This window comes from Papilio machaon, chromosome 29, assembly GCF_912999745.1.
Source record: "Papilio machaon chromosome 29, ilPapMach1.1, whole genome shotgun sequence".
NCBI classification, from domain to species: Eukaryota; Metazoa; Arthropoda; class Insecta; order Lepidoptera; family Papilionidae; genus Papilio; species Papilio machaon.
In genome coordinates, this window is record NC_060014.1 from 228,578 (window position 1) to 256,213 (window position 27,636).

Genomic DNA, 27,636 nt, shown 5'->3' on the forward strand with positions numbered 1-27,636 from the left:
TTTAAACATAATTCATTAATTGCCTGCGTAGATTTATTTAGAGAAATCGAACTTGAAGTCAACAAAAAAGGACTGATAAATACCGCCTTATTTACCAGGGACATACTTGACAGGGGGTTCCCATTTAGGGTCCCATTCTATATACGATTCCACTCTATATAGGGCCCCCACTCTATGTAGGGTCGCAATAGGTTATCGCCCTGCAGATATATCTTTCTTCATTAAAGAAGGGTAATATATAATTTTAAAAAGTATTTGTTGGCTTGCTTTTTAAAACAAAACTGCATAACGCATTGTCCCAATGCTCTATTTAATATTAGCCAAGTTCACTGATTTGGCGTCACGCCATCTTAAAACCCGGTTAAAGTACGACGTGTATTTTATATCTCAACGAAATTCGATTGCCCTAACATTTATAACATAACTAGGTATCGCCCGCGACCACTCCATACTCTGTTCTACATCTGTGCCAAATTTCATTAAGATCCGTTTATCCGTTTCGGAGATACCTTTAACATCACCATCTAAACTTTAGCATTTATAATATTAGTAAGATGGTAAGATATGTTGTGTCTTTCAAAAAATGAGAGGAATGAATTTTGGAACGAAGTTACTTATCGCGCGTTGTGAAAGGGGGCTAGACGGAAAATAATTCTTACGAAAAGTTGTCACGACACTTTTTGTTATATCACCATGGCAACGACGTGACAATATATAACGAAAATTCATAGAAATAAAATGTACTTCTTGCGAAGACTTAAGTTTTTTATGCTTTGAATAAACATTAGTTCCTTCACTAATTAATTGAAAGGAACTTCGTTCCATCCGGGTGTCCCAACACACCTCTCAAGTTTTTTTTATCTATACAGGTAATTAGTTACTAAATGTTGCAGTTAAAAAATCATAAGCGAAAAGATTTTTTTTTGTCACTTAGGCTATCTATTTCATACCTCGCTGACGAAGTCGCAAGCGACATATATTTTATACAAGTTGTCAAACAGTGGAAACCCGCATTCTAATCTTACTAATATTATAAATGCAAATGTTTAGATGGATGGATGTTTGTTTGTTCTCCGAAACGGCTAAACGGATCATGATGAAATTGGTCACAGATAGAACATAGTCTGGAAGAACACATAGGCTACTTAAGTTTGTTTTAATTCCGCGCGGACAGAGTCGCGGGCAACAGCTTGTAGTATAATAAAGTAAAGTAAAATCAGTTAACACCGAGTATTACAACTGTCTAACCTATATTACTTAACTGGCAGTTAAATCCACGTTATCGTAAAACATAACCGGGTCAATTAAATAAAACTAAGAAGAGTCGGGACGAGTTGCGTAATCTCAACATATAGAGATCATGACGTAACATATTATATTCCATGTACATTTATAGTCGAGAACGTTTATTCCTTACCCATTTCACTTCATACTTAGGATGGAATCCCAACCTATCCTACGTTAGGGATGACTATGTCAATGATGCTGTCACAGTGACACAGATTTGACAGTGGTCGGTTGCCCAACTGCGCCCTACCTAACGCCGACCCTGGTTTTGACATGTTGAACACGAATCCAATAGAACGGGTAGGAAATAAAAGTCTCTGACTGTACACATAAAATCCTAGATACTTTAGTAATTAACGGGGAATGAACCTGTAGATTAAAAAGTCCGATGTTTAACAACTGAGCCACCTACATTCCTTACAATTCAGTTTTATTGGGAAACATTTAGATGTCTTACTAATATTATAAATACTAATGTTTGGATGTATGGAGGAATGTTTGTTAGAAGATATCTCTAAAACGGCTACAAGGATCTCACTGAAATTTAGCATAGATGTTGAACATATCTTGGTAGAAAACATAGTTTTTTTTTAAATTCCATATGGAAAGAGTCTCCAACAATAGCTATATAAATATAAGTTAGACAATTTACCTCTTCCTGTTGGCTGAGAGAGGAGTGACTTCCCCATTCATCCCACAATTCCCTTTCACCTGTAGCAAAAAAAAAACGAGTTATACATAATGCTTATTGTTTGTATGTAAATCTATATATATAAAAAGAAAGTCGTGTTAGTTACACTATTTATAACTCAAGAACGGCTGAATCGATTTGACTGAAAATTGGTGGGCAGGTAGCTTAGAACCAGTAAAAGGAAATAGGATAATTTTTACCCCGTTTTCTATTTTTTTTTTCCGCGCAGACAGAGTCGCGGGTAAAAGCTAGTATTCAATAAAAAACAAAAGGAGTGGCAATATTTTATTGATATAAATGATACCTAACTTGGGACTAAGTAATCCAAATATGAATTAACATTTTTAGATAACTTTAGAGTTTGTACCACTTGTGTGCTCACGAGATCCATAAGCAGAGTGTTGCCAGTCTCTTTAATACAAGAATAAAACTATAAACACTCGACAGATGGCCCAATTCCCTAAGGGAGAGCCATAATCAAGAAACTGATCTGCAATCCAAATAAGATTGTATAACCATGATATGATCTGATGAGCATAAACTAAATTATGATAGTGAAAAATCACTAGTCAGTGACCAGGGGGCGGCAATGCCACATTGACAGGGGTCAATCTCTAAAAGTGTCAAAAGATCTTACTGTACTCTGTACTGGTACTGTGCTATCTTGTCATGTTTTTTCTTTAATGATATTTTCTATGCCTAAATAGGTTTTTCATACTTCATAATTTAACTAACAGAAGTAGCACCTCTATCAAGGGCCTAATATATTTTTTAGATTATAGACATCAAAATTGTATTAAACATTACTAATATTATAAATGTGAATGTTTAGATGGATGTTTGTTTGAAGGTATCTCTGGAATGACTCAATAGATCTTGATGAATTTTGTCACAATTGTAGAACATAGTCTGGAAGAACACATAGGCTAATTATTACTTTTTTAATTCCGCACGGACGGAGTCACGGGCGACAGCTAGTAACTTATATATCTATAATTGTTTACTGACTTCAAATCTTGTCCATCAAGGTGGTCAATGAATGTGTTTTATTTCTTTATACTATCAGAAATAATCTATGGCTGCTTTTGAGTGTTTTTAAATTTATTTTTAGAAGATTCAAAACTGCTTTACTTTATGTTTAAATTTCGCGCGTTTTGCGAAATAGAGGAAGGATAGAGGAATACAAAAATTACTTCAGTCTAATGAGGATCTACAAATAATTTTTATATTTTTTTATTTATTTATAAATATAAAGATGAAAAATACTTACAGTAACTAGCTTCGCTCCTTGGCTCCATTTTTAACTTTGAACTATTATAAACTTGCGCACATTGTGACATAAATGTAACAGTATTATTTAAACTAATAAACTATTTCACTGTTTAACGCACTAATAATTACTATAACTTGTTCACATTCAACGTTTTATTTTAATAAACAGTGGAAATTCGAGTTTATAATTTTACTCGTACACTGCACTGAAACTTCTCTATAAAATACAAATTTCATGAAACAAGTCTCGTGAAACATAACAAGAATGTTATAAACACTCTTAAATAACTAATATAGAGTTAATTTATTTTATAACATTGTAAATCACTTCATTTTACACTTTTTTCAACAACTAACGCCCAATTTAGAACTATCGAAATTTGTATGAATTACGCATAGGAAATATATAAAAGTTGCGGTAAATTATTGCCGTGTACCAAATAAGATACCTTTCATTTATGATTTATTCAAAAAACATATATTTTCCGATAAATAGATAAAAGTTCAATGTACTCGGTGTTTACAATGGAACGTCAAATCGATGGACCGGAAATTGTACCACTACAGACTATAAATTCTTGTCTGATTTGCATTTTGTGATATAAATGGTATAAATGAAATTCGGATTAATATGTTTTTTACGAAGAACGTTTTTGGTTAATATAGTTCCCAAGTTTTGTTTTAATTTATTTAAAATTAAAATATTTTCTTGAATTTAGACTGCACACATTAAGTCGTTCAGTGTTGCTAGTGCAGTGCTATTATGAATATAAAAGTAAAGTAAAAATTACCTATTCTTTTATCTTTTCTGTTTAATTTTACTTGAATATCTCTAACTGGATTATGCAAATAATCTTTTATTTTATTCATATCTGACTTGTATTTCACAGTTCATCTATTTTTTAATAATTTTTTTAATGAATTCTCTGTTGCCATTTAGCAAAGGAACGTAAGTATAAAATGAAACAAAGAAATTTAATTATTTATATAATTAAACAATTTATAAATGCACAATGCATTAGATGCTTCAGATATATATCTTACAAATAACATGGTATCCCTGTTTTTTTTATTCCTTCTTCTTCTTACTAGGAGATTCTTCATCTTTTGCGCTACTTCTTCTCTTTCTACTGTTATTTTCCTCTTCACTCTTGTTATTCTCGCTTTCCTCTTCTGTCTCCTGTATTGTCTTTTTCACTCTAGCGTGCTCCGGAGAGTAAGCCCAGAGTAACATTTCTAAATGCTCCTTTGTAGGTTCATCTTTTTCATCGAAAAGTTTTACATCTGCATACTGAAATAAAAAGGTTAATGATATTTTCAATAATAAAGTAGGGAAAATGGTATTTAGATTTGAGGGCGCAGTAGTGCTTTGTTGTAGTAAGGTTTTACCCCTTTTAGACATGAATAAATACAAAAAAACCGTAAAAAAATCACGTTAACCAACAAATCCGTATCCATACAAAATTTTGACGTTTAACAGATGGCTGGGTTGGATTGCCATATAAAATTATTAATGTTAGTTCCATTTTTCGCCACACCCATTCTCTTTCCGCACAGACTTTAACTGGTTTAAGATCATAGCTAAATTTTTTATACTATTATTGTAGAAAGTACAGAATTATTAAAAAAATCCTATATTTCTGATCCTTGGAGTCGGATATTAATATTTTATTACCTACCTTCTCTTTCAGTTCTTTTAAGGCAGCATTTCTGACGATGTCCCAAGTCTTCCCTCCTTCCTTCTCAGTCACAGTTCGCAGACGTTTGTACTCGCCGTTCACACTACTGTATGCTTCTATGAATGATTTCTGTCAAAAAGAAGGTTTAGCGTTAGTGCTATCTTATTTATTTATAAAGTACATATATTTGCGTCTATCTAAAGCTATAAGTAGAACTGTTGATTGTTTTATTTCATAGTATAGTTAAACAAGGATATTTGAACTGGAGAGAGGCGCTGCTATCGCGGTTGGTTCTGTCAGTATATATAAAACCTACTTGGACATACAAATTGACATAAAAAGAAAAAAACATTACTGTCAAATACTTTTTGATTGCAGCTACCAGCTAGTGAGCTGTTAGACTTATGCCCATCATTTCAGATAGCCTTGTCGGTCTACACACTTTAACTATTAAAAAACTTTATCGTAATGGCTTTTATATTACGGTCAGTTTGTTTGTCTCTAACCTGTTGCTCAGAGATCAGTCCCTCAGCTTTAGCAACACATGTCCTCACAATACCTAGACTTATGTACGGGTTGTTCTGTTTGCTGAGATGCATTGTGTCGAAGTCGTCAAGAAACTTATCAAATAATGACATCGCTTCTTTGATGTTGGATATTTTTGTTTCATCTCTTGTACCTGGAGTATAAATATTGCACTAAATTAACACACTTGAGAGCATCGGTGGCTTAGGGGTTAAACACTTGACTTGTAATCTGCAGGTCCTGGGTTCAAATCACGTCATGTACCAATGTGTTTTTCGATTTACATATGTACATTTATCTGACATTCTTAAGATGAAGAAAAATATCGTGATGTAAATATCTGAGAAGAAATTCAATGATATGTGTGAAGTCAACTCGCACTTGACTGTGGTTGACTATGACATAGTCACATCTAACTTAGGGTAAGCTCCGAGCCCTTCAGTGAGGACGTACAGTGAGCTGATGATGATGAAATTAACAGGCAAAGGAGTAATTGAGAACCTGGAACCTGAAAAGAGGAATGTGCTGTACATTCACTTAATCAGATGGTGTCATTCCTTTTTACTTGACAGGATAGGAGACTCTTTTTACCTATATTTTACTATGTTTTTATCCAATTTTATAGGAAGGTTATGTTTGTGGGTTCTCGTATCAATTGTCACCTCCTGTACTGATTTTGACAAGTGCGGTATCACAGGGTTACAGTGAGAGAGATTTTTTGTTTTTAATTAACTAACATAATTATTATAATTTGTAATTGTGACTTACATGTCAATACTCTCTTAGCTCTACCAATTAATCCCTTCACAGCAAGTTTTTGGTAATCAGGATCTCTTCCTTCTAACTCCTTGAGCGTATTTTCCGCTGTCGCCTTGTCTTTGAAACCTAAACCTGGTACTGTGTCTGCCGGAAGATCCTTTTTGTCTTCTTTTTTTGTTTTATCCTCCATCTCTACATCGGGACTTGAATCCTAGAGAAATATATTAATTAATGCTTCAGTTCAATACAAATGTGGTATATTTTAACAATAGACATTAGACGCCATATAATAAAATTCAAGTTAAATAACTAAATAACATATAATTTCACTTTATCTACCTTCTATAGCTTACCTTTTCTTTATCATCTTTCTTTTCTTTAGTCTCTTCTTTCTCCTTCTTGTCAGTCTTCTTTTCCTTGTTCTTCTCGAGCTCCGCGAGCCAGTTCTCAAACACTTCCATCGCTTCTTTTATATTCTTTATTTTCTCTTCCGCTTTTGTCACTGTTAATAAAATTATTATAATATGAAGTTACTCACTTGATTACTGAACTTGAACGAAACATATAGTTGTCTCTTTTTTTCAAATGGAACAAAAGAGATGACTATGTATACATATGTTTCTGCATCGGACTATAATAGTTAAACTAAAAGAGCCACTATCATATTTAATTCCCGCGCTACATTATCCCGCGTATTCACAGACTTATTCTCAGTGCAATCGTAATAATTGTCTGAACTTATCTCAAGTTTGAACAAATATAATTGAATTGAACCATAACCCATTGTGATGCAGTACAATGGACGACAATAGCTTAAACAAATTGCCGAAATCGATATTTTCCTTCGATTATGACGTCTTTCAAAAGAAGAGTAAAAGAGAGACAAATACGATACAAAATGGTAGGAAAGTGAGGTAAACAGATTCTGGAAAGACCCCTAGCCTCTATATAAGAGAGAGAGGTTCAATACTCACTTGAGAGTACTCTTTTAGCTCTTCCTAGCAGACCGCGCACAGTTAGACGCCTGTAGTTGGGGTCATGCTCCTCCAATAGTCGCAGAGTCTCCTCAGCCTTCGCCTTATCCTTGAATCCGAAGCCAGAGTCTTCTTTTTCCTCCTTGCCCATTGTTCTAAAAACATATAATTTTTATTATAAGGTCGAGGAAGTACATCCTGAAGGTGAAGTGTTGAAGCTCACATTGCATTTAAGTCAAAAAATTTGATTATTAGATTTTATTCGATCCTACTTAATTTGTCAGCGAATTTATTTGACATAAATTTTCGTGACCAGACTGAAAAACCTTGGAAACATGTTTACTTTGTATTTTCAGTGGCGAATCAAATTAAAGATGTACATTTTATTATCTACGCCGCATACATTATTGGTTTTGCGGGAAACATGGTGATGTAATGCCGCGTCACCTGCCCAAACACATTTAAGAATGCAATAAATTCAAGGATAGTCTTTGATACGTAAGCTAATATTTGCGTTAAATATATTTAAAAAACTTACTAACAATGAGTGTATTTACGTACACAAGTACGATGATTGTGGCGTTACAAACTAATTAACAACCTCCAAGGGTAATTGTTAAAAGAAAACACTAAAACATGACAATCCTGAGATTATTTTCCGAAAATTCTCGCATTTCAATTTTCTCCCGCACTTTTGTAACAACAAGAAGTGGGCGCGAACGGCAATGACATTTACGTCAGTTACTTTTTTATTGATGACAGAAAGAGGTAAAGGAAGACAACCGAAACAAAGATGACGCACATTTTAAAAATATAATTATATTATAAAAATTAAAACGTAAAATACCAAAAAGGGCTAAATAAATATATTAGATCTTTCAACAGATATAAAATCCTCCGAAAGTGGGTCGTTAGGAAAGCGCACGTGTTCCACTTAATAGGGTTGACAGTTTTTTATTTCAAATCTATGAAACTCATTGGATACAATGCTATTGGATATGCCCTGTACGCGTTAGAAACAGTTAAAATAGTTAGGTAATTTTTTGAGAAAAGAGAGAGAGTTTCTCAGATATATTCAACCACTATTGCAACAAAAAACCCGAGTAAGGTTTTTTATTTTTTTATTCTCACTTATTTGCAAAATTCTAAACCTCTTTTCAATTTGTCTTTAGCGACAGTAACCCCTGGTCGTATCATTTTTACGTAGTTACAAATAATAAAAAGTTAGTGAGAACCCTAATTGCGGTCTTCCTGGCGCCGCTGTATATATTTAAATGCAAACAATCACTGACCGAGTGACGACGCGTAGCTATTTCGTATACGTGTTGGGATGATGGCCGAATTTACGTTGAATCTTTAACATCTATAATACAACTCATCTCTTTCATTCCGTTTGAAAAGACAGAGATAGCAATAATTTACGATAGTTGAAATTCACGATTATAGGTAAAACATTATAACATACAGGTACTTGTTTTAGGTTACATTATTAATTGGCATTAGATAATATCATTATGAAAGATTTAAGTATTAACTTAATCTTTGAAGGGCGGGAGGTTATCGATCTTGTAATAATACTAACAAACATTTTTGTTACTGAACATATAGATATTTATAGCTAGTTACGAAAACGACATGTTTGTAAGTTTGTAATGAAGCATACGTCCATTCTATTCATTTACCGAATTCTAATGATGTACGTCATCATCATCATCAGCCTTTATCTGCCCACTGCTGGGCATAGGCCTTCCACAGTACGCGGTCTTCAACAACTTCCCGCCGTGCGAATTATGTCGTCGGTCCACCTGGAAGGAGGACGCTCCTGGTCACCTGCCGTGGCATCCATTCTAAGACCTTCCTTCCCCACCTGGCGTTGTTGGCCCGACAGATGTGACCGGCCCATTGCCACGATGATGTACGTAATTTAAATAAAATTAAACAATACTTTCGTATCGAACGCTAGCGTATTTTTTGTTATTTCCTTTGTTATAGTTATGTATTTGGTCGAATACTGGCTCGTTTGCCGCCATACGTAAAAAAAGAAAAAATCTGGCATGTAATATCAAAACAAAACACATGTCAAATGGTGATTTGTTATGCAAACGGATTTTTAAAATTGTGTAGGCATTTGTATGTTTGTTTTGGAGAAATATTGACGTTAATAACAATAACCAGTTAACGTAAGATACAGGTAGTCTGAAGGCAAATATAATTCCCGAATAATTTTCTAATTTTTATTGTAACCTTATTTAATTTTTATATTTGCCTAAATGACAGTCGGCTTTTATTTGTTTAGAGTTTTATGGTCATATTGACCATATGACGTTCTAGTACAAACTTTTCTTAAAAGCCATGACTTTATTTGAATAATTTATTTCTATGCGTAAAAAATAAACATAACAAGATAAAAACACGCACAGACTGCCGCAAAAATAAACATAACAAGATAAAAACACGCCAGACGAAAGTGCGACTATATGCTGACTTGGTGTACAAAAACAATTAGCAACAGAGGTAATATTTGTTTTTCGTCACGCAATCACACAATGAACAAGTCCGGTTGTTTTTTTTTTATGAAGGCACAAACCGGCGAACCTAAAAACCCGGGTAACTGTTGAAAATTATGACAACTAACACATGTTTTTCACCAATTTAAAATTTCGTATGATGTTTTGATTTTTAACACTATTGAAAAAGTCAGTAATAACAATAATAGTAGTTTTTTTTTAGGTTGTCTAACAACAAGTTCTGTTATGACTGAAATACTTCTTTTGGATGAAATATTGTTTGGTATACATTAAAGCAAGACCTTATCGTCAAACAATAGACAAAGATTGATGTATATTTGTTGTAATAATAGATATGGTAAATAGAAATTAAAGTATTATACTGGCTGGAATGGTGCTTAAGAAAAAAAATATCTGCTTGTAATTGTTTAAAATACCGCAAACAAATTTAAAAAAAGAAACAGTGTACAAGAGATCATTTCCTATCGTTTAAAATTAATTTTATGAAAATTCGTCATTATAAGCTATTGTAAAGTTTTACCACAAACTGTTTTTAGTACTTACATTTAAAGTTATTACACTTAACCGCAATTAGTATCACAAAATAGACACACTATCACAAACGTTACGTGTTTTTGTAATGACTATTTTATTTTTATGTAAGGTACGCTTCTTCGAATGAAATCTTTGACTGTGGCAGTGAATTCAAATGTTATATCGCAAAGCGGGAACTTATTCTTAATCCGACGAAATTTAGATTATCACTTTATAAAAACATTGTGTTAAAGCTCCAGGTAGATTTTAAACTGGTCGGATAGTAAATGGAAACTACAAATCGACAAAAATAACGGCATGACGTCACCTGAGCTGAGTTTGCTTTGGTAGTCCAAGGTCGGGTTATTTCTCCCTAATGACATCACGCGAAGTCAATGCGTTTATATTTTGTAATTTATCTACTGCCCTTGACTTTACAAAACCTTGTATACAAAACACATATTGATGTAACTATTTACAAGTCTCGTTGTAATTGTAGTGTTATGTAAAAAGATTATGGATTTTTGTGTTATCAATTTAAGTATTATTGATTGTTGTTTCTTTAAAAAAAAAAGACGACTTGAAATTATACTAATATTAAAATATTCCATCAAAAATATTAATTTTATTTAAAAGCGTCATTTCTGTGAAGAAAAATTTTCATAGAAAATGGCAAAAAGCTAGTATTCAAAGCAGGACAATGACATCAAAAAATGATAACGTAGTTAAGAAAACTAAACGTCAAATCGTATTTCACTTTGAATTGGTGTTTTGGTTTGTCGATGTGCGCAACTCATTGATATTTTTTATCAAATTAAGTGAAAAATGAGTACTTCAGAAACGAAACCGATGTTCCGTGATCTCGCTGGAGATGATCCGGAACCAGAAGTCACTGAAATCGAGTCGTTTTGTATGAATTGCCACGCAAATGTAGGTAATTAATTATGATACTTCTAGAAGTATCGCCGGAATTCTTTGTTATTTTGTTTTATTCTAGAAAAACAATTTTTTTCATGCATATCTTAGAACGTTAAAATCTTATTAGATAACTACATTAGTAAATCTTGTTATTCAAATATTTTCTACACTTTTACATGAAATCATAACCTTTGAAACGTCGTGTTTTTATATAAATTTTTGATTTCAGTACTAGAAAATACTTTGTTTTGGTTACGTAATAAACGTCAAAGCACCTTTTAACGTAAATAATCAATTTTAAACAATGTCATAATACTTGAAATTACTTTACATTTGTTTTTAGGGCATGACTCGTCTTCTTCTGACACGTATTCCTTACTATAAGAATGTGGTGATAATGTCATTCAGTTGTGAGGCTTGCGGGTACGAGAACAATGAGATTCAGCCGGGTGGGGCCTTCGCAGAGCTTGGGGTAAGGTGAGACTGATCTTTTATGATACCATGTCATTGGATATTCAACTGTTAGACATTAAATTAATCATCAGTTCACTTTACATCCCCACTGAGGTGCTTGGAGCCTACCCTAAGTTGGGGGTGACTAGGCCATAGTCAACCTCAAGCCTAGTTCGGGTTGATTGACTTCACACATAACCGTGTCTGTTTGTCGGAGGCCTAATAATAGTCCTCTTTTATAACCGCCTCTGAACTCTAAACAATGTACAAATATTAAAGTGAACCAGCAAAGTTCAACGTGTCAATGATTTCTAAACTTTAACAGACAGTATTTCTCAAAATTATTACTGGCATATAATTGGAACTAAATGGCACCAATGAGCCAATATACCATGCCAGGTCAGCATTACTGTTCTACTGTACTGGCTTAATATAAGCAAGTCATAAGTTTATAAAGCTCTTAAAATTATTTAATTGATGTCAATAATTTTGTTTACAGATGGAAACTGAGGGTTGAATGTCAGATGGACTTGAACCGACAAGTGGTGAAGAGTGACTACACAGGAGTGAGGATACCAGAGTTGGACTTTGAGATACCTGCACAGAGTCAGAAAGGAGGTTAGTCTTACAACAAGTAGTCATCACCTATATCTCCATTTTGATTAGATTTGTCCATCCATCCATTCAGCCTCGTAACGCCCACTGCTGGGCATAGGCCTCCCCCAAAGATCGCCATAATGATCGGTCCTGTGCAACCCGCATCAGTCAGATTTGTCCGTACATAAGTGAAATCGTGCAAATTGGCATTTTGCATGATAGTTAAGAATTTATATGATACCTTTTGTTTATTCTAAAACTTGTATATTAAAAAATAAATCAACCTAAGCATGCATGTATTTTTTAAATATCAAAAGGTAGACCACCTGAATTCTCAGAAATAGCAAGGTGACGGTTGCATATAGACATCTGCAAATGCAGATGTGATGTCTACCCTTAATCAACAGGGAAAGGGATGCATGGAAAGAGAATATTTTCCCTTTCTATGTGTCCCCTTTTTCACCAAATCCACTTCCCCTTCCCATCCTTTCCTAATAAGAAAATGGTGGGAAGGAAAAGAGGACCAAAGTTAGGTTTCCAGAACTACACATCATACGACACGCGAATTGCTTCCACTTCGTGCCTGTCTTCTGTGTGGTTGTGTAATTTCACCAGGCGAGGCCCATTCGTGCACCCAACAAATATTGTTGTTGTTGGATCTACCACTGTTATTGTCTTTTGTTAATTAAAAAAAAGATAAAGTATAATTATAAATTCTAGATTTATGTCTATACCTATAGTCCATTCCAAATGATACTGCAAAATAAGTAGACAAACACGTCTATGGCTAGAGAAAGAGGCCATGTCACTATTTTAGTGAAGTGGCAGTTGAATGAATGAATTATGTTATTTTTGACTATCTAGACAAAATGTTATAGACTTCAACTTATATAGTTATTCTTTTATACTATTAAAGCTTTAGTATACATAAACATTGTTATCCAGAGGTTACAACAGTGGAGGGGATAATAGCTCGGGCTATATCCGGTCTGCAACAAGACCAGGAGACACGGAGAAAGGAGCATCCAGAGGATGCGGCCACAATTGATGCATTTATTACTCGATTACAAGATCTCAAAACTGTAAATACACCATGGACGTTGGAGCTTGAAGATATCAGTGGTGAGTTACTTTTGTACCTAAATAAGAAATAAAAACTTGAGAGGTGTGTTGGGACACCCGGATGGAACGAAGTTCCTTTCTATTAATTAGTGAAGGAACCAATGTTTATTCTATGAATAAAAAACTTAAGTCTTCACAAGAAGTACATTTTATTTCTATGAATTTTCGTTATATATTGTCACGTCGTTGCCATGGTGAAGTAGACGTTAAAAGTGTCGTGACAACTTTTCGTAAGAATTTTTTCCGTCTAGCCCCCTTTCACAACGCGCGATAAGGAACTTCGTTCCAAAAACTGGCCAAGTGTGAGTCGGACTCATGCACCGAGTGTTCCGTACATTTACGCTTTAATGATGAAATAGGTAGTAAGTTTAAAATTATTTTTATTGTATGACTAGATGTCGCCCGCGACTCTGTTTGCGTGGAATTAAAAGAATAACGTAGTTAGTAGACAATGTGTTCTTCCATGCTATGTTTTTCATCCGTGTCATCCATCTATCCATCTAAAGTATATCTCATTTATAATATTAGTAAGATATTTTTATTATGTTACGTAATTAAATTTTTTTCCTTTATCTGTGCTATAAGACGTTGCCTCGTACCAAATTACAAGATTCTGAGTTTGTAGGAAGTACCCTTTAGGTTTTGATTCGCTTGCGATCGCCAAAAACTGGAGGAAAATTGCGGCAAAGACGGCCGTATCTTTTGATTGCGTTGGCTTAGAAGTTTGACTTTTTCACTGCTTCAAGAGACAGCATATCTGTTTATTTGATATAAATTCCAGCTAGATATCTCTACCCATTCATGAGAGGGTCTTGACAGACAGACAGACGGATAACAAAGTTATCTTATAAAGGTTCCGTTTTTCCTTTGTACAGAACCCTAAAATAGATGGTTGAGGAAAAATGTGTTTGGCAAGAAGATGTGCATAAAGGGAATATCCTGTTAAGTATTAAATCTGTTGTTGGCAGGTAACTGTTTCGTAGAGAATCCTGAAGCACCAGCTAAAGATCCTCGATGTGACAGAACAGATTTTACACGGAGTAAAGAACAAAATCATACACTTGGTATATTTGAACAAGAAGAGGTAAGATAGTAACTTTATTTGATTATTTAATATCTGCTTGTATTTCTATGACACTCAGGAATTAATTCAATGGTACCTCACTCGTCAAAATTTGTTCAATTTTTCACAAATGATCTTTCCGAGTCACTTCAGTAAAATTTCTTATACTAATCTTACTGAAAACAGATTTAATTTATAAGTTTTCATGTAAAATATTATGTAATTAAGTTGACCTTTTGATCATATTAACTTTGATATGACAAGAAATAAGACTATTTATATATATAACTAACTTTAACCCGCGACTCCGTCCGCGCGGAATAAAAAAAATGCACACAAGAGATAAAAAAGTTTCTATGCCCGTCTCCTAGTTCTAAGCTACCTCCCCAATTTTCAGCTAAATCAGTTCGACTGATCTTGAGTAATAAATAGTGTAACTAACACAACTTTCTTTTATATACATATATAGATTAGTAAATAAGTGATATATGTTAAATACATAAATATTTTTCCAAGCCAACACCTATCGAATCACCAGATAGTCTTTTAGAGTTGCTAGAGGTAAGTATGTCTAGATTGTGAAAAAAAACCTGGCCATCGCTGTCTTTTACTAACGTCATAAAAACATGATAGGAAGCTTAAAGCTTTATTATAGTGAATCAAATTTATATTAAATATTTTTGTTTAATTTTTCTCCGCTTAATGTAATCTTTTTATAGGCGTAAATTGAATTGTTTCTGGTCTTTTTTGCTAAATTATTTAGTTAACGCATTTAAGCTTAAAGTGCAATTGTTTTTTTTATTTTATCTAAGCTCATAATGATTTTAAAATACTAGCTGTCGCACTCTACTTCGTCTGTGCAGAATAAAAAAAAAATTAATAATAGTGTATGTGTTCTTCCAGACTATGTTCTACATCTGTTACAAATTTCATCAAGATCTGTTGAGACGTTCCGGAGATAACTTCAAACAAACATACATCTAAACATTCACATTTATAATATTAATAAAATAAAACATAAGTTTGTTTATATTTTCCTAGATACATGGTATAACGAACGGTCTAGCTCAGAGCAAGATAGAAGCGGAGGCAGACTTCTATGAGAAAATGGTATCGGAAGAAGTGATGCAATTCAAAACTAACTGTCCGGACTGTAATGCACCTGCCGAGACTAATATGAAATTAACAAGTGAGTTAACACTTTTACTGCTATCAATTGTTGTGAAAAGCCTTTCCCGAGGTACAAGGATTTTGTGACATTGTTTTTGACATTGACAGGATATGTCACAATTTAGTTTAACTTGTGATTACTAGGTTAGATAACTGTTGGTTTTGATTTGTTAGGTTTCTTGTTTTTTAGAACGAAGTTCCTTATCGCGCGTTGTGAAAGGGGGCTAGACGGAAAAAATTCTTAGGAAAAGTTGTCACGACACTTTTTGCTATAGTAAGTATGTTAACGACGAATGAGCGCTACTTCACCATGGCAACCACGTCACAATATATAACGAAAATTCATAGAAATAAAATGTACTTCTTGTGAAGACTTAAGTTTTTTATTCATAGAATAAACATTGGTTCCTTCACTAATTAATTGAAAGGAACTTCGTTCCATCCGGGTGTCCCAACACACCTCTCAAGTTTTTTTTTATAGAAAAGACAAGAGCCATCGCTTGAGTTGGCACGTCAGATAGATTAGAACACTTGTTACCAATGTGTCAAGTCAAATGCTTGGTGTAAATATTTTAAATGATTACCCCTCTGTGTCTTTCTACTCCCCTACCCTTCTATATCTAAAAATTGTGTTTAATGCAACGACTTGGACAAAATATTTGAATGTTTATTTGTTATGACCATATATGCGAAGTTGTCTGTTCGCAAGGTATTGTTTGTTCTGGAGGTTCTCCGGAATGGCTGGACCGATTTTGATGGGAATTTAACTGGAAGGTAGCTGATGTACGCGGCCATGTTATAGGATATTTTTTTTTAATGATCAGTGCTACTATAGTGTTGTTATTTTCAGGTATACCTCACTTCAAGCAGGTTGTGATAATGGCGACTGTATGTGACGCTTGCGGTCACAGAACTAATGAGGTGAAATTTTACTTTTAGTGGTATTTAAAGTGTTAAATTATTTCTGAAAAAAACTTGACTATATTAAGTCGTAGTAACCGATATTGATTTATGTTGTTATAAAAGATTGAATATTTTCAGGTGAAATCTGGTGGTGGTATTGAAGATAAAGGTGTGAAGTATGAAGTACGTATTGCGAGCAGAGATGACTTCTCTAGAGATATATTGAAGGTAAGTCTTTAACGAATAAGGGTCAATGTGTAAATTGACAACAAAAGCAAAATTGGGGGGGGGTGGTATCAAAAAAATGATAAAAAACTTATCACATAATTTATGTAAGACTCACTTATATACAACGATAGTAAGTTTGAATACAATGTTCTGTATGTCAGTCGGAGACATGCAGTATGAGCATTCCGGAGCTGGAGTTCGAGGTGGGGGGCAGAGCTCTGGGGGGCAGGTTCAGTACACCGGAGGGTCTGCTGCAGGCGGCCGTGCAGCAGCTGCGGGAGGCGCCGGGACTGATGGGAGACGCGCCAGGACTCGCACAGGCAAAGCTCTCCGGGTATATACATTTATAATTAACTAGCTTTTACCCTCGACTCCGTCCGCGCAGAATAAAAAATAGAAAACGGGGTAAAAATTCTTGAGTTATAAATAGTATAACTAACACGACTTTCTTTTATATATATATACTTAGTCCAGCCATAAGTTCTGTTACAAATGAAAATGCATTTTTTTTTTAAATGAAGTAATGTAACATTAATAAAATTTATACCTACATATTTATTAAGGTCTCAGCAAAAAAAAAAAAATATTCCATTCGAAATATCCATCTTTAGTTTTTATACAGGCCTTTAATCTGTTTGGCCACGAATCTATGGATTTACGCACTGTATCCAAGAGAAATTTCGCCACTGCTTGCTCCAAAGATTTTTAAGAGACTCAATGCTGCCGTGTCATTTAGAGCAGGCCATGTCCTCTAAAACTGACCATAATTTGAAGTCTAAAGTGTTGAGGTCTGGGCTAGATGAGGGCCAGTCTTCAACTGTTATAAAGTCCGGAACGTTGGTTTCAAGCCAGCCTTGGGTAGTTCGTGCCTTGTGACCAGGTGCAGAGTCCTGCTGGAAAGTCTACGGTATATTTTTACAAATATTATTGCTGAGAGGTTTCACTGCACTATCCAAGACTGTATCTTGATATACTTTGGTTGAAGTTTTCACTCCTTTTCCACAAAAATGTAGTTTTGTGACTCCTTGATAAGACACGCCCCACCAAACCATCACTGATGCAGGATGATGACCACGTTTTACCTTTCCGACAACTTGAGCAGCTTCTTTAGAACTGTGAGCGTACACATTATCATTTTGCTTAATGTAGTGTTCTTCAATCGTGAAAATTTTTTCATCGGTAAAGAGGATATTTCTGTGCCTTTCTCCTGCGTATCGCGACAGAAGGCGTTTTAATCGATCCACTCTCTTTAATTGTAAAGATTGATTTAGGGCATGTCCTGTATATCGGCGATAAGCACCGAGCTTCAGGTCTTGTTTTATAATTCGCGACAGAGTTCTAGCGGGAATCTTCATTTCTCGCGATAAGATTTTTTGCTTCCTAATGGGGTTTCGACGAATTTTGGCTTTAACAGCATCAACAGCCTTTGTAGTTCTAATAACATGCGGCCGCCCCGATCTTTTCTGGTCTTCGACAGACGAAGTGATGCTGTATCTGTTAATAGTACGATATACGAACATACGGCTGATACCAAGCTTTTGAAGTGTCTGGAATATGATCGACGGCTCCATACCCACTCTGTGCAAGGCGATCACTGCAATCCTATTTTCTTTAATACCCCATTCCATATTGTAATTTGATAATGAACACAAAAAAATATGTGAAATGGCGCAAAAACGAATTAAGTTTTTAAAATAATATACGTGTTCAAATTTAAAAATAATTAAAAAGTTGAAAAAAAGAAATGTTTTTATGTAACAGTATTTATGGCCAGACTAGTTATATATATATATATATATATAGATGAAAAAGCTTCACTTAATAAAGAAAATAATTATAAATATAGCCTGTGACATCTGAGCTAGCATCAGCTACCTTCTAGTCAAGGTTCTGTCAAAATTTATGCAGCCATTCCGGAGATTACCTGGAACAAACACTACCTTACCAGACATATTGAGAGAAAAACATTTTAAAAACTGTATTTTTTTATCAGCAACGACAGATATACACTTGATGATAATTTAAACTAATTTTTTAAATGTTTGTATGTCTGTCCGCAAGGTAGTCTTTGTTCCGGACAATATCCGGAACGGCTGAAATTTGAAAGGAGAGTTGCTAGCACTACCTACTTAAAGCTTTCAATTCTTTCAGTAAAAAGATCGAAATTGACAATTTTTAGTAGCAGTCTACAATTTGTCTAGACAAATTAGAAATACGATATTCACAGATATTTATTTACAGTTTCTTAGAGAAATTAGAAGAAGTTTTGGAAGGAAAGCGAGCAATTACACTGGTGTTGGACGACCCGGCTGGAAATTCTTATGTACAGAGCCTCTCTGATGACCCTCAAGTACCTGATGATGGTCAGTATTTCAGAAAATATTCCAAACTTTATAAATAAAAATTATTGTACAAGAATCTTGTGGCAATTGCAAAATATGTGAAATAACTGTCATTTTGACAGCGACATTTTAACCAATGAGGGAGCTGTACAGTTTGAATGTTGCCATTTTCATTACAAATTTTATAAAATATAACACATGTTATGATATGTAGGTTAATTTGCCAAGGAATTACTAGAACTCTGGTCATTAAACGCAAATTATATGCTTTGAGTTGCAGCATACATATATTTTGGAAGAAATTAGGAAATTTTTCCTCACTGTTGACCCTAAAACTTGTATTCACCCCCTGACAATGTAAAAAAAACTATCACAAGATCCTTGTGTGACTAATAAGGCTATTTGACCCAGTAACGAAAATAAAACTAAATTATGACAGCACACTAGCGCCCCCCTCGTAATGTTAGTGTTATCTTGTATTTTTGTTTTATGGCAACTTCGATAGGAGCGTCTTTATCACCGGGTCAATTATACTTGTACTAGCTTTTACCCGCGACTCCGTCCGCGCGCGAATAAAAAATAGAAAACGGGGTAAAAATTATCCTATGTCCTATTCCTGGTTCTAAGCTACCTGCCCACCAATTTTCAGTCAAATCGATTCAGCCGATCTTGAGTTATAAATAGTGTAACTAACATGACTTTCTTTTATATATATAGATAACTACTTGTTTAATAAAATAGTTGATAATTTAAATTTTATATTGAAAATTTTATCACCAGGTCTTAAAGTGACTCACTACGAGAGATCTTATGAACAAAATGATGAACTTGGTCTTAATGATATGAAGACCGAAGGTTACGACGTGGAAACATAGCTGTGCGTTCACATTGTATAGATACTTGTATAACAACATGTACCTCTCAATGTCTATGAAAAAAGAGAGCTTTATGGTTGGATTGTAACAATTTCTTTTTCTTACATTTTAATGCTTTAAGAAAGTAAATATATGTTGAATTATTTTGTTTATTTACTTTTACATATTTTTTTTATTCATAACTATGTTATTTATTTAAAAAACAAACATAAGCTAATTAAAACAGTTAACGCATTTTGCTTAAATTCTGTTAACGTCTCAATAAAATATGTTTATACTATGGTGTTTTTTTTATATGAAAATGTGGCAAACGAGCAAACAGTCATCTGAATTCGCAGAAATAGCGAGGCTACCGTTGCCCATAGACATCCGCAAATGCAGATGCGTTGTCTACCTTTAACTAACGGAGGAGGGGACGCACAGAACGAGGACATTTACCCTTCCCAAGTGTCCCCTCTTCCGCCAAATCCACTTCCCCTTCTCATCCTTTCCTAATAAGAAAAGATTGTGAATGGAAGAGGACTAAATATAGGGAAGGTTAGAATTTATCTCCAAAACAGCTCCATAGATCTCGTAGTTATTTGGCATAAATTTGAAATTTGTAGAGTTATAGTCTGGAAGAACACAGTTCTATTAATTCTCTTTTAACTCCGCGCGAAGTCGCGGGCGATAGATGATAGTTGGTTAAAAATTGTAAAACAAAACTGTAAGGATTTATAATTAGAGTAAACTTATGTCGCCAATAATGTAACTCTGTAGTGGGTAATTAATAGAAAACTATCAATATTCATTATTCAGATAAGTTACTTGAATGACCGTAAGTTCGTTGAAATTTGCATTAATTGATCAAAATACCAATATCTAGAGATTATAAAAATTTTTTTTGGATGGCAACATTTTCTCTACTGACAGCCAGCAGACATTTATTTTATTTTCAAACAATAACAAAATCACTAATTTGGTGTCTTCCGATGTATTAATATATTAAATAGTTTAGTTATGCAGACAAATAAAACTGAAAACGAAAACAAAATAGTTTTACCTCATCACGAACAACAACCGCTCTGTACAAATCGTCTACCGTACCGACAAGGACGAAAATTAACTGCTGTAAAGGTAAGTTATTAAATCTTGAATTAAATTAAGAAGTGCATGTAAATAGATGGCTCCTACGAATAAGGGCCAATGTGCAAATTAACATCTTTACAGGAGAGCCTCTCAAAGTTTCAACCATATAGGAAAATAGGCCGCATAGGCACTTTTACTTCAGCAAAAAAATAACATTAACACCTGTAAATATGTATTTTGTTAAGTGCATGTTGTTAACTAAACTAAGAGGTTTTAACCCTTGCAGCCTTCACAAATGTTATTAGATGTCAAATTATTGTATTTTGTTTTTGCTGCAATGATGTATTTTTTTTTCTTTGTTTAAGACTTACAAATTTCAAAGAATTTACGAAACCAAATATAATTGTGCTCATTATTTTTCTACACGTAATTCACTTTTCTTCCACTTTTAAGGTATACACAATAGCCAGTGAATCCAATCATCTTCTAATATTTGGAGTACCAAGCCTAAATCTTCGACAAGAGACTAAAGCGTTATTCATGAAGTTTGGTAAACTTTTAAAGTTTAACATATCAACAGAACATCCCGCAGAACCATTTACTGAAACATATCATGCTCAATATGAAAGAATACAATCATCTAGGATCGCTAAGAGAATGTTGGATACCAAAAACTTCTACGGTGGATCTCTACATATATGTTACGCACCGGAAATGGAAACTATTGAAGAAACGAAAGAGAAAATACTTCAAAGACAAAGAGATGTCTTATACAGGCTTCGTAATTTACAAATAAATAAAGAAAAACCAAAAAAGACATTAGATTTAGAAATATCAAAGGAAAAAGATGTTAAAAAACTAAACATGGGAGAAATAAATACAATTACTTTAAGTAATAAATCAATTAGAAATAACAAAAGGAAAAAATCTTTTGATGAAGTCATAAAAAAGTATAAACCATGCTTTATTGCTGATCAGAAAACCATAGACAATGTTAATAAATCAAATAATGAAAGTATAGATAAAAAATTACCTAAAGTTATAGAAAAAGAACCCGTATTAAAAAAAATAGAAACTCCAGTACAAATTGTAGATTGTACATCTACGGAGACAGAAATAATAACAAATATAAATGAACATTTGAGTTATGATAAATTTGGTAATGAAGATATTAGAAAAATTAAAAATAAACCTCTCAATAAGATTGTGTTCAATTTAAATAAAAAAAGTTAATGAAAACGTGTTTTATTTGTTAATTCAACAATAAAATAAACAATTTTTTTTTTTACATTTGAGGGAAAAACAACTAACTAAAATAAATAATCTTAGTAATCTAATAATTTCATTTGGCAACATTATAAATACGTCTAACTCAGTGATTCCCAAAGTCCTTGGCTACAGCTGTCTCATGTTTAGAATATAATGTTTGTTGTATAGCAGAAGACAAGATGACCATTAAAATTTTGAAAGTGTTAGTTAGTTATTCTTCAGGATAATCATCTCCGGGTATTTCTTCTTGGTCATCAAACTCCCCTTCTTCTACACCTACTTCCTGTAAGAACAGTTATAATGTAACGTCACTGCGGAGTGTCAGTTAAAAGAAAAAGGCTTTAAGTTACCTCATACTGCTGATATTCTGCGATTAGATCATTCATATTGCTCTCAGCTTCAGTAAATTCCAGTTCGTCCATACCTTCACCCGTGTACCAATGCAGGAACGCCTGTTTATGCAAATGGATGGATGTTTAAAGGTATCTTTGGAACATCTCAATGGATATTGATGGAATTTGGCACAGATGTAGAACATAGTCTGGAAGAACACATAGACACTTTAGGAAGGCCCTAAAGATGTTTAATTGCTAGTCTAAACTAGAGATTAGAGTCTAATCAGTAGACTATGTAATAATTAGGGCCCTTCCTCTGTTCGATTTATTGCTAAGGAAAGTGTAATCATAGTAAAGCATTTGGGTCTAGCGATCATCGGTTCTTTATTATCCTTATTTTTGGGCTTTTACTCTGACTTTTTAGTCGTTAGTTAGGGCCCTTAGTTTTCTAAATATCTATTTAGGGCCCTTATATAGTCAACTGGGGTCCTTGGTAAAATTATGTGTTTAATTTAGGTTAGTCTTACCTTTCTCCTGAACATGAGCGTGAACTGTTCTGAGATTCGTTTGAATATTTCTTGTATTGCGGTGGAATTGCCAACGAAGGTGGCGGCCATTTTGAGCCCTCGCGGCGGAACGTCGCATACAGCCACCTTTACATTGTTGGGGATCCATTCCACAAAGTAACTGCAAACAGCATATAATATTACGAGTAAATACCTTTTTTTGAAACTTACCACTTACTTAAACACCACGTAGCAAAATCTGATAAAACTCGTTATTAAAAACGCAAAAGGATTTGTAGAATCCATAATGTACGCATTGAATTAAAGCCAAACAAGCAAACGGCAATCTAAACTCACCGAAATAGCGAGGCGACTGTTGCCCATAGACGGCCGTAATTGCAGATACGTTGCCTACCTTTAATCAACGGAGAAGGGGACACACAGAAAGAGGATATTTCCCCCTCTTCCGCCAAATTAATTTACAATAACTACCTTAGTACGTTTCATAGAAAGAGAAGTGGCCTATGTCTATTGTCTAGAATTGAGTAAAACACGTAAAGGTCATATTAGGTGAAGTTATCAATACCTATAGTCGGTATGGCGCAGTTGAACTGTCCGGGGCCCTGGACAGAAAGGGACTCCACAGGTCTGTGAATTGAACAGTCTCCGTAACCCTGTTAGCTCTCCTACCCCAAAAGTTACGGTAAAAGAGGAAAGGCGCTCCCTTTCCTTGGGTAAAACTGAAATACCCACTGGATATATATACGTGCTGGAGGTCTAATTTTCGTCCTATTTCCCTTCGCAACGTTTTCTTACAGGAAAGGTTAGAAAGGGAAGTTGATTTAATAGAGGAGGAGATACTTGGGGAGGGGGGAAATTCTCTTTCTGTGCATCTCCTGATCCGTCAAGTAATGATATGCAAGTCATCTGCAATTGCGGATGTCTATGGGCAGTGGTGGCTTCGTTATTTCGGCGAATTCATGTGGCCGGTTGATAGTTTTTCATCTTGTGATATAAAAAAAATCCACTATGCACAATGTCTTTTCACCTAGAGTTCTTGTCCTGTACTGTGAGCATCTGCTCGTCGACCTCCTTCATAGACATGTGTCCGCGGAAGATGGCCGCCACTGTGAGGTAGCGCCCGTGCCGCGGGTCGCACGCCGCCATCATGTTTACTGGACTGAACATCTGAAATTTCATGTTATTCCCTAAGCGCTATCGAAGGCTGGAAATAAATTTTAAAAACAATTTCTGAAATTTGTAATTAACCTTGAAAAAGTAACATATGTCTTGTCCGTGATAATAGATGGCGTCACTCTACAGTATAGAACACGCAAACATTTCTCTCCAAAGTTTCCATGAATTCAAAAAAAAAAATTTTGAGTAATTTATAATAGTGAGCAGTGGAACAATATTATTGATGAATTTTAATACCTGCTGAGTCAACTCTGGCACTGTTAAAGCTCTGTAGCCTTGACTGTTGCGAGCCGTCAGCGGCGCGAAACCTATACAAAGCAGAACCAATAATTAATTTCCAGTTAACAAAGTGCCAGTACCCTTTTGAAGAGAAACCAGAGTACCCTAGAGATTGAGAGATTCTACATCAATAAAAAAGCTGTTCACTTGCAACCATCTGTCTTTTAACATTAAATCATAGACCTGGCATAAAGAAATGGAGTCTAGGAAATGGCACCATGTTGACAGCCAGCTTGCGAAGGTCTGCATTCAGCTGGCCGGGGAACCGCAAACATGTGGTCACTCCTGACATCGTTAGCTGACAACATAAAGAAATCAAAACATTTTAATATTTAGTTGATATTTTAATGGCGAAAGTTTGAATTATAAAATGAATAAGGGCCAATGTATAAATTAACAACTTTTCAGGTGAGGCTCTCAAAGTTTCAACCATATGGGAAAATAAGCCGCATTGGCACTTTTACTTCAGCAAAAAAATAACATCAACACCTGTAAATGTGTATTTTGTTTAGTGTATGTTGTTAATTAAACAAAGACGTAGGTTTTAACACAAAAAAGTAAAAATTATCAACTCCAGAAGGGCTGAACGAATCTCGATAAAATAAAGATTAATTGAAACAGATAAAGTACAGTCTCGGATAGTGTTTAGACTACTAAACTATTAAAACTCAGTTTTTTTTATTTTGAACTGCTATTAAGTTATTAATAATTTTTAAGTATCTCACAGAGACAAGATGATTGAGGTCTCCATATGTAGGGCTGGCGAGGCGAAGCGTACGGAAGCAGATGTCGTAGAGAGCTTCGTTGTCTATACAGAAGGTCTCGTCTGTGTTCTCTACAAGTTGATGAACTGACAAAGTAGCGTTGTAGGGCTCTACTACAGTGTCTGACACCTGTAAAACAAGCACAAGAGTAGACAAGAAGTTCTCAAATCTTTTTTTTCTTTTTTTAACGAATGAATCTGAGAAGAAGTTTATAGATATATGAGTTAATTCCGTTGTAATCTCTTTCAGCTTAAACGACTTCGTCTTCTTTACTGCTTACTGTTAGTCGGATTGAAAAATCTTTCACGCTAATTATCCTAACTTCCTAAGGTATTTTCCTGTTACTGTCTACCCTTACCTTAGGTGAGGGCATAACACTGAATGTATTGACGATGCGGTCAGGGTACTCCTCGCGTAACTTGCCGAGGAGCAGAGTCCCTAGCCCGGAGCCCGTGCCACCGCCCAGAGAGTGCGTCAGCTGGAACCCTACAGACACGTCCGTACGCTACGGTGGCTGACGATAGAATGAATCAGTTTTTTTAGTAACTAAGGTAAATCTGATGATGCCTTCAATTATTGGCTTAGTAAAATTAGATATATCATATTATTAAGCTATTATTTTTAAGAAAAATATCACATTTTGAGTTCGTTACGCGCAACTTATGGTACGATAAGCTGCAAAGGAAAAGAACTATTATTATTTTATTTGTTTATTTGGAAATTATCTCAGGACTTAGGAAAAGGTGAAGATCTTAGCCCTAAATATAACCTTGCAAACAGTCACAGGGTTCAGCCTCTTTCCTCACGACGTCCATGACGGCTTCAACCAACTCCGCGCCTTCTGTGTAGTGACCCTTAGCCCAGTTGTTGCCTATAACAGATAATTATATTAGTTCCTATGAAATAAAAAAGCGTTAGTGGCGCAACATTATACTTGTAATTCATAGATCCGGGTTCGGTTCCTCACCAGCTCCACTTTGTCCGAACACGTAGTTATCAGGTCGGAACAGCTGGCCGTAGCTGGAGGAACGGATGGCGTCCATTGTCCCCGGTTCCAGGTCAACCAGGACCGCGCGCGGGACATAGCGGTTACCTAGAATTAATCAACAGTAGATGAAGTTGGTGCTACTTTTCTAAGAAGAGTCGATATACAATAGATGGCGTTAGTGTTCTATTGTATTGTATACCAAAGACCAGCTTTACGATACTGTTTAAATATAGGATCGATGGAGTGTTCACGGATTAAGACTAGAAGGTTCCACTAACCAGTCTTCTTTTTGATCGTAAAGTCGTCGAAGATCATTTGATAAAGATAGTAAGAGACGGATCAGTTCATTTTAGAATCCACGCCCATTAGTGGACTTCAAACGAAGGTTTTGCTTACCATCTGCCGCTTGATTGTAATAAACCTGAATTCTTTCCAGTTGCAGATCGCTGTCACCTTTGTAGTGGCCAGTTTGATCGATCCCATGCTCATCTGATATTATCTCCCAGAACTGAGTACGGATAAATAGTTTATTTAGACTACAAAACTTTTGTAGGCAAGCGTGCGATATGCTATACGACTAGATGCAACGAAAAAATGACGCTTTTTCGTTTGATGATAAATGGCGGTAAAATTATTTTTACGCTCAATCACCGTCATTCGATTCCTATCTCAAAATTCAATCTAATTCGGGCCCTTTTCAGTTGTATGTCTAATTTTTTCCCTCCATTTTGAACCAATATAAGCTGTTAAGGTAAAAGCGAATAAAAAAATTTATAAAATACTGGTGGAAAACGATGCATTATTTGTAAATATAAATAAAATAGAGATAAAATTAACTTTTCATTATTTTTTGTAATTAACGTAATATGAAGATTAAATGTTTTAAAAATGTTAATATTGCAAAATAACGTTCTATAACATTTAATCCAGCCCAACATTTATATACCTATTTAATAGTTTACATTTTTCCCAGTCGCTCAACCATGATCCTGCGACTCACAATAAGTAGAGCGTAACACAAATATAAATAGAATTCCACTTCTATTTGCGTCTTTATACAAATGAAACGTAAAAAAAGCACACCTTCGATCCTATTTGATTACCGCATTGCCCAGCCTGAAGATGAACTATCTCACGCATTATTTTAAGTCTTTTATAAACTATCTGTTAGCAAGAAATGATAACTAGTGGTACTATTATAAGAGAAGATGGCACGTCGGATGCGTGTTTGATGTCTAATTATAAATAAAGTATGCCCTAATATTATTTCATTAAAATTACGAGTGAATTCATAAATTTTTTAACATACTTAGCATTCAGGAAGTACTTAT

The 27,636-nt window shown here is 34.6% G+C and overlaps 4 protein-coding genes across 4 annotated transcripts; 2 read left to right on the plus strand and 2 right to left on the minus strand.

The window, feature by feature from the left end:
- Nucleotides 1-4,254: 4,254 nt before the first annotated feature.
- Nucleotides 4,255-10,487, minus strand: LOC106708176 (microtubule-associated protein 1A). The gene is made up of 7 exons (XM_014499651.2): nt 10,259-10,487; nt 7,188-7,342; nt 6,567-6,715; nt 6,223-6,424; nt 5,436-5,608; nt 4,930-5,058; nt 4,255-4,541 (listed from the first exon to the last, which is right to left on the minus strand). Exons 2-7 carry the CDS (start codon nt 7,336-7,338, stop codon nt 4,320-4,322), a joined length of 1,026 nt encoding a protein of 341 aa, XP_014355137.2. The 5' UTR covers nt 7,339-7,342; nt 10,259-10,487; the 3' UTR covers nt 4,255-4,319.
- A 506-nt stretch (nt 10,488-10,993) lies between these two features.
- LOC106708163 (zinc finger protein ZPR1) lies at nt 10,994-19,966 on the plus strand. Its single transcript, XM_045685299.1, has 11 exons — nt 10,994-11,158; nt 11,490-11,623; nt 12,099-12,217; nt 13,142-13,318; nt 14,287-14,402; nt 15,423-15,570; nt 16,402-16,472; nt 16,593-16,682; nt 16,844-17,016; nt 18,924-19,045; nt 19,805-19,966. The coding sequence occupies exons 1-11, from the start codon at nt 11,054-11,056 to the stop codon at nt 19,897-19,899; spliced, it is 1,350 nt and encodes a 449-aa protein (XP_045541255.1). The 5' UTR covers nt 10,994-11,053; the 3' UTR covers nt 19,900-19,966.
- Nucleotides 19,967-20,811: 845 nt separating this feature from the next.
- On the plus strand, nt 20,812-22,200 carry LOC106708164 (RNA-binding protein 48). The gene is made up of 2 exons (XM_014499641.2): nt 20,812-21,015; nt 21,421-22,200. Exons 1-2 carry the CDS (start codon nt 20,899-20,901, stop codon nt 22,198-22,200), a joined length of 897 nt encoding a protein of 298 aa, XP_014355127.2. The 5' UTR covers nt 20,812-20,898.
- A 247-nt stretch (nt 22,201-22,447) lies between these two features.
- Nucleotides 22,448-27,569, minus strand: LOC106708180 (tubulin beta chain). The gene is made up of 12 exons (XM_045685425.1): nt 27,389-27,569; nt 26,702-26,813; nt 26,285-26,410; nt 26,087-26,188; nt 25,676-25,803; nt 25,279-25,446; nt 24,737-24,851; nt 24,512-24,582; nt 24,126-24,265; nt 23,099-23,258; nt 22,587-22,688; nt 22,448-22,519 (listed from the first exon to the last, which is right to left on the minus strand). The coding sequence occupies exons 1-12, from the start codon at nt 27,443-27,445 to the stop codon at nt 22,448-22,450; spliced, it is 1,353 nt and encodes a 450-aa protein (XP_045541381.1). The 5' UTR covers nt 27,446-27,569.
- Between the last annotated feature and the right edge of the window lie 67 nt (nt 27,570-27,636).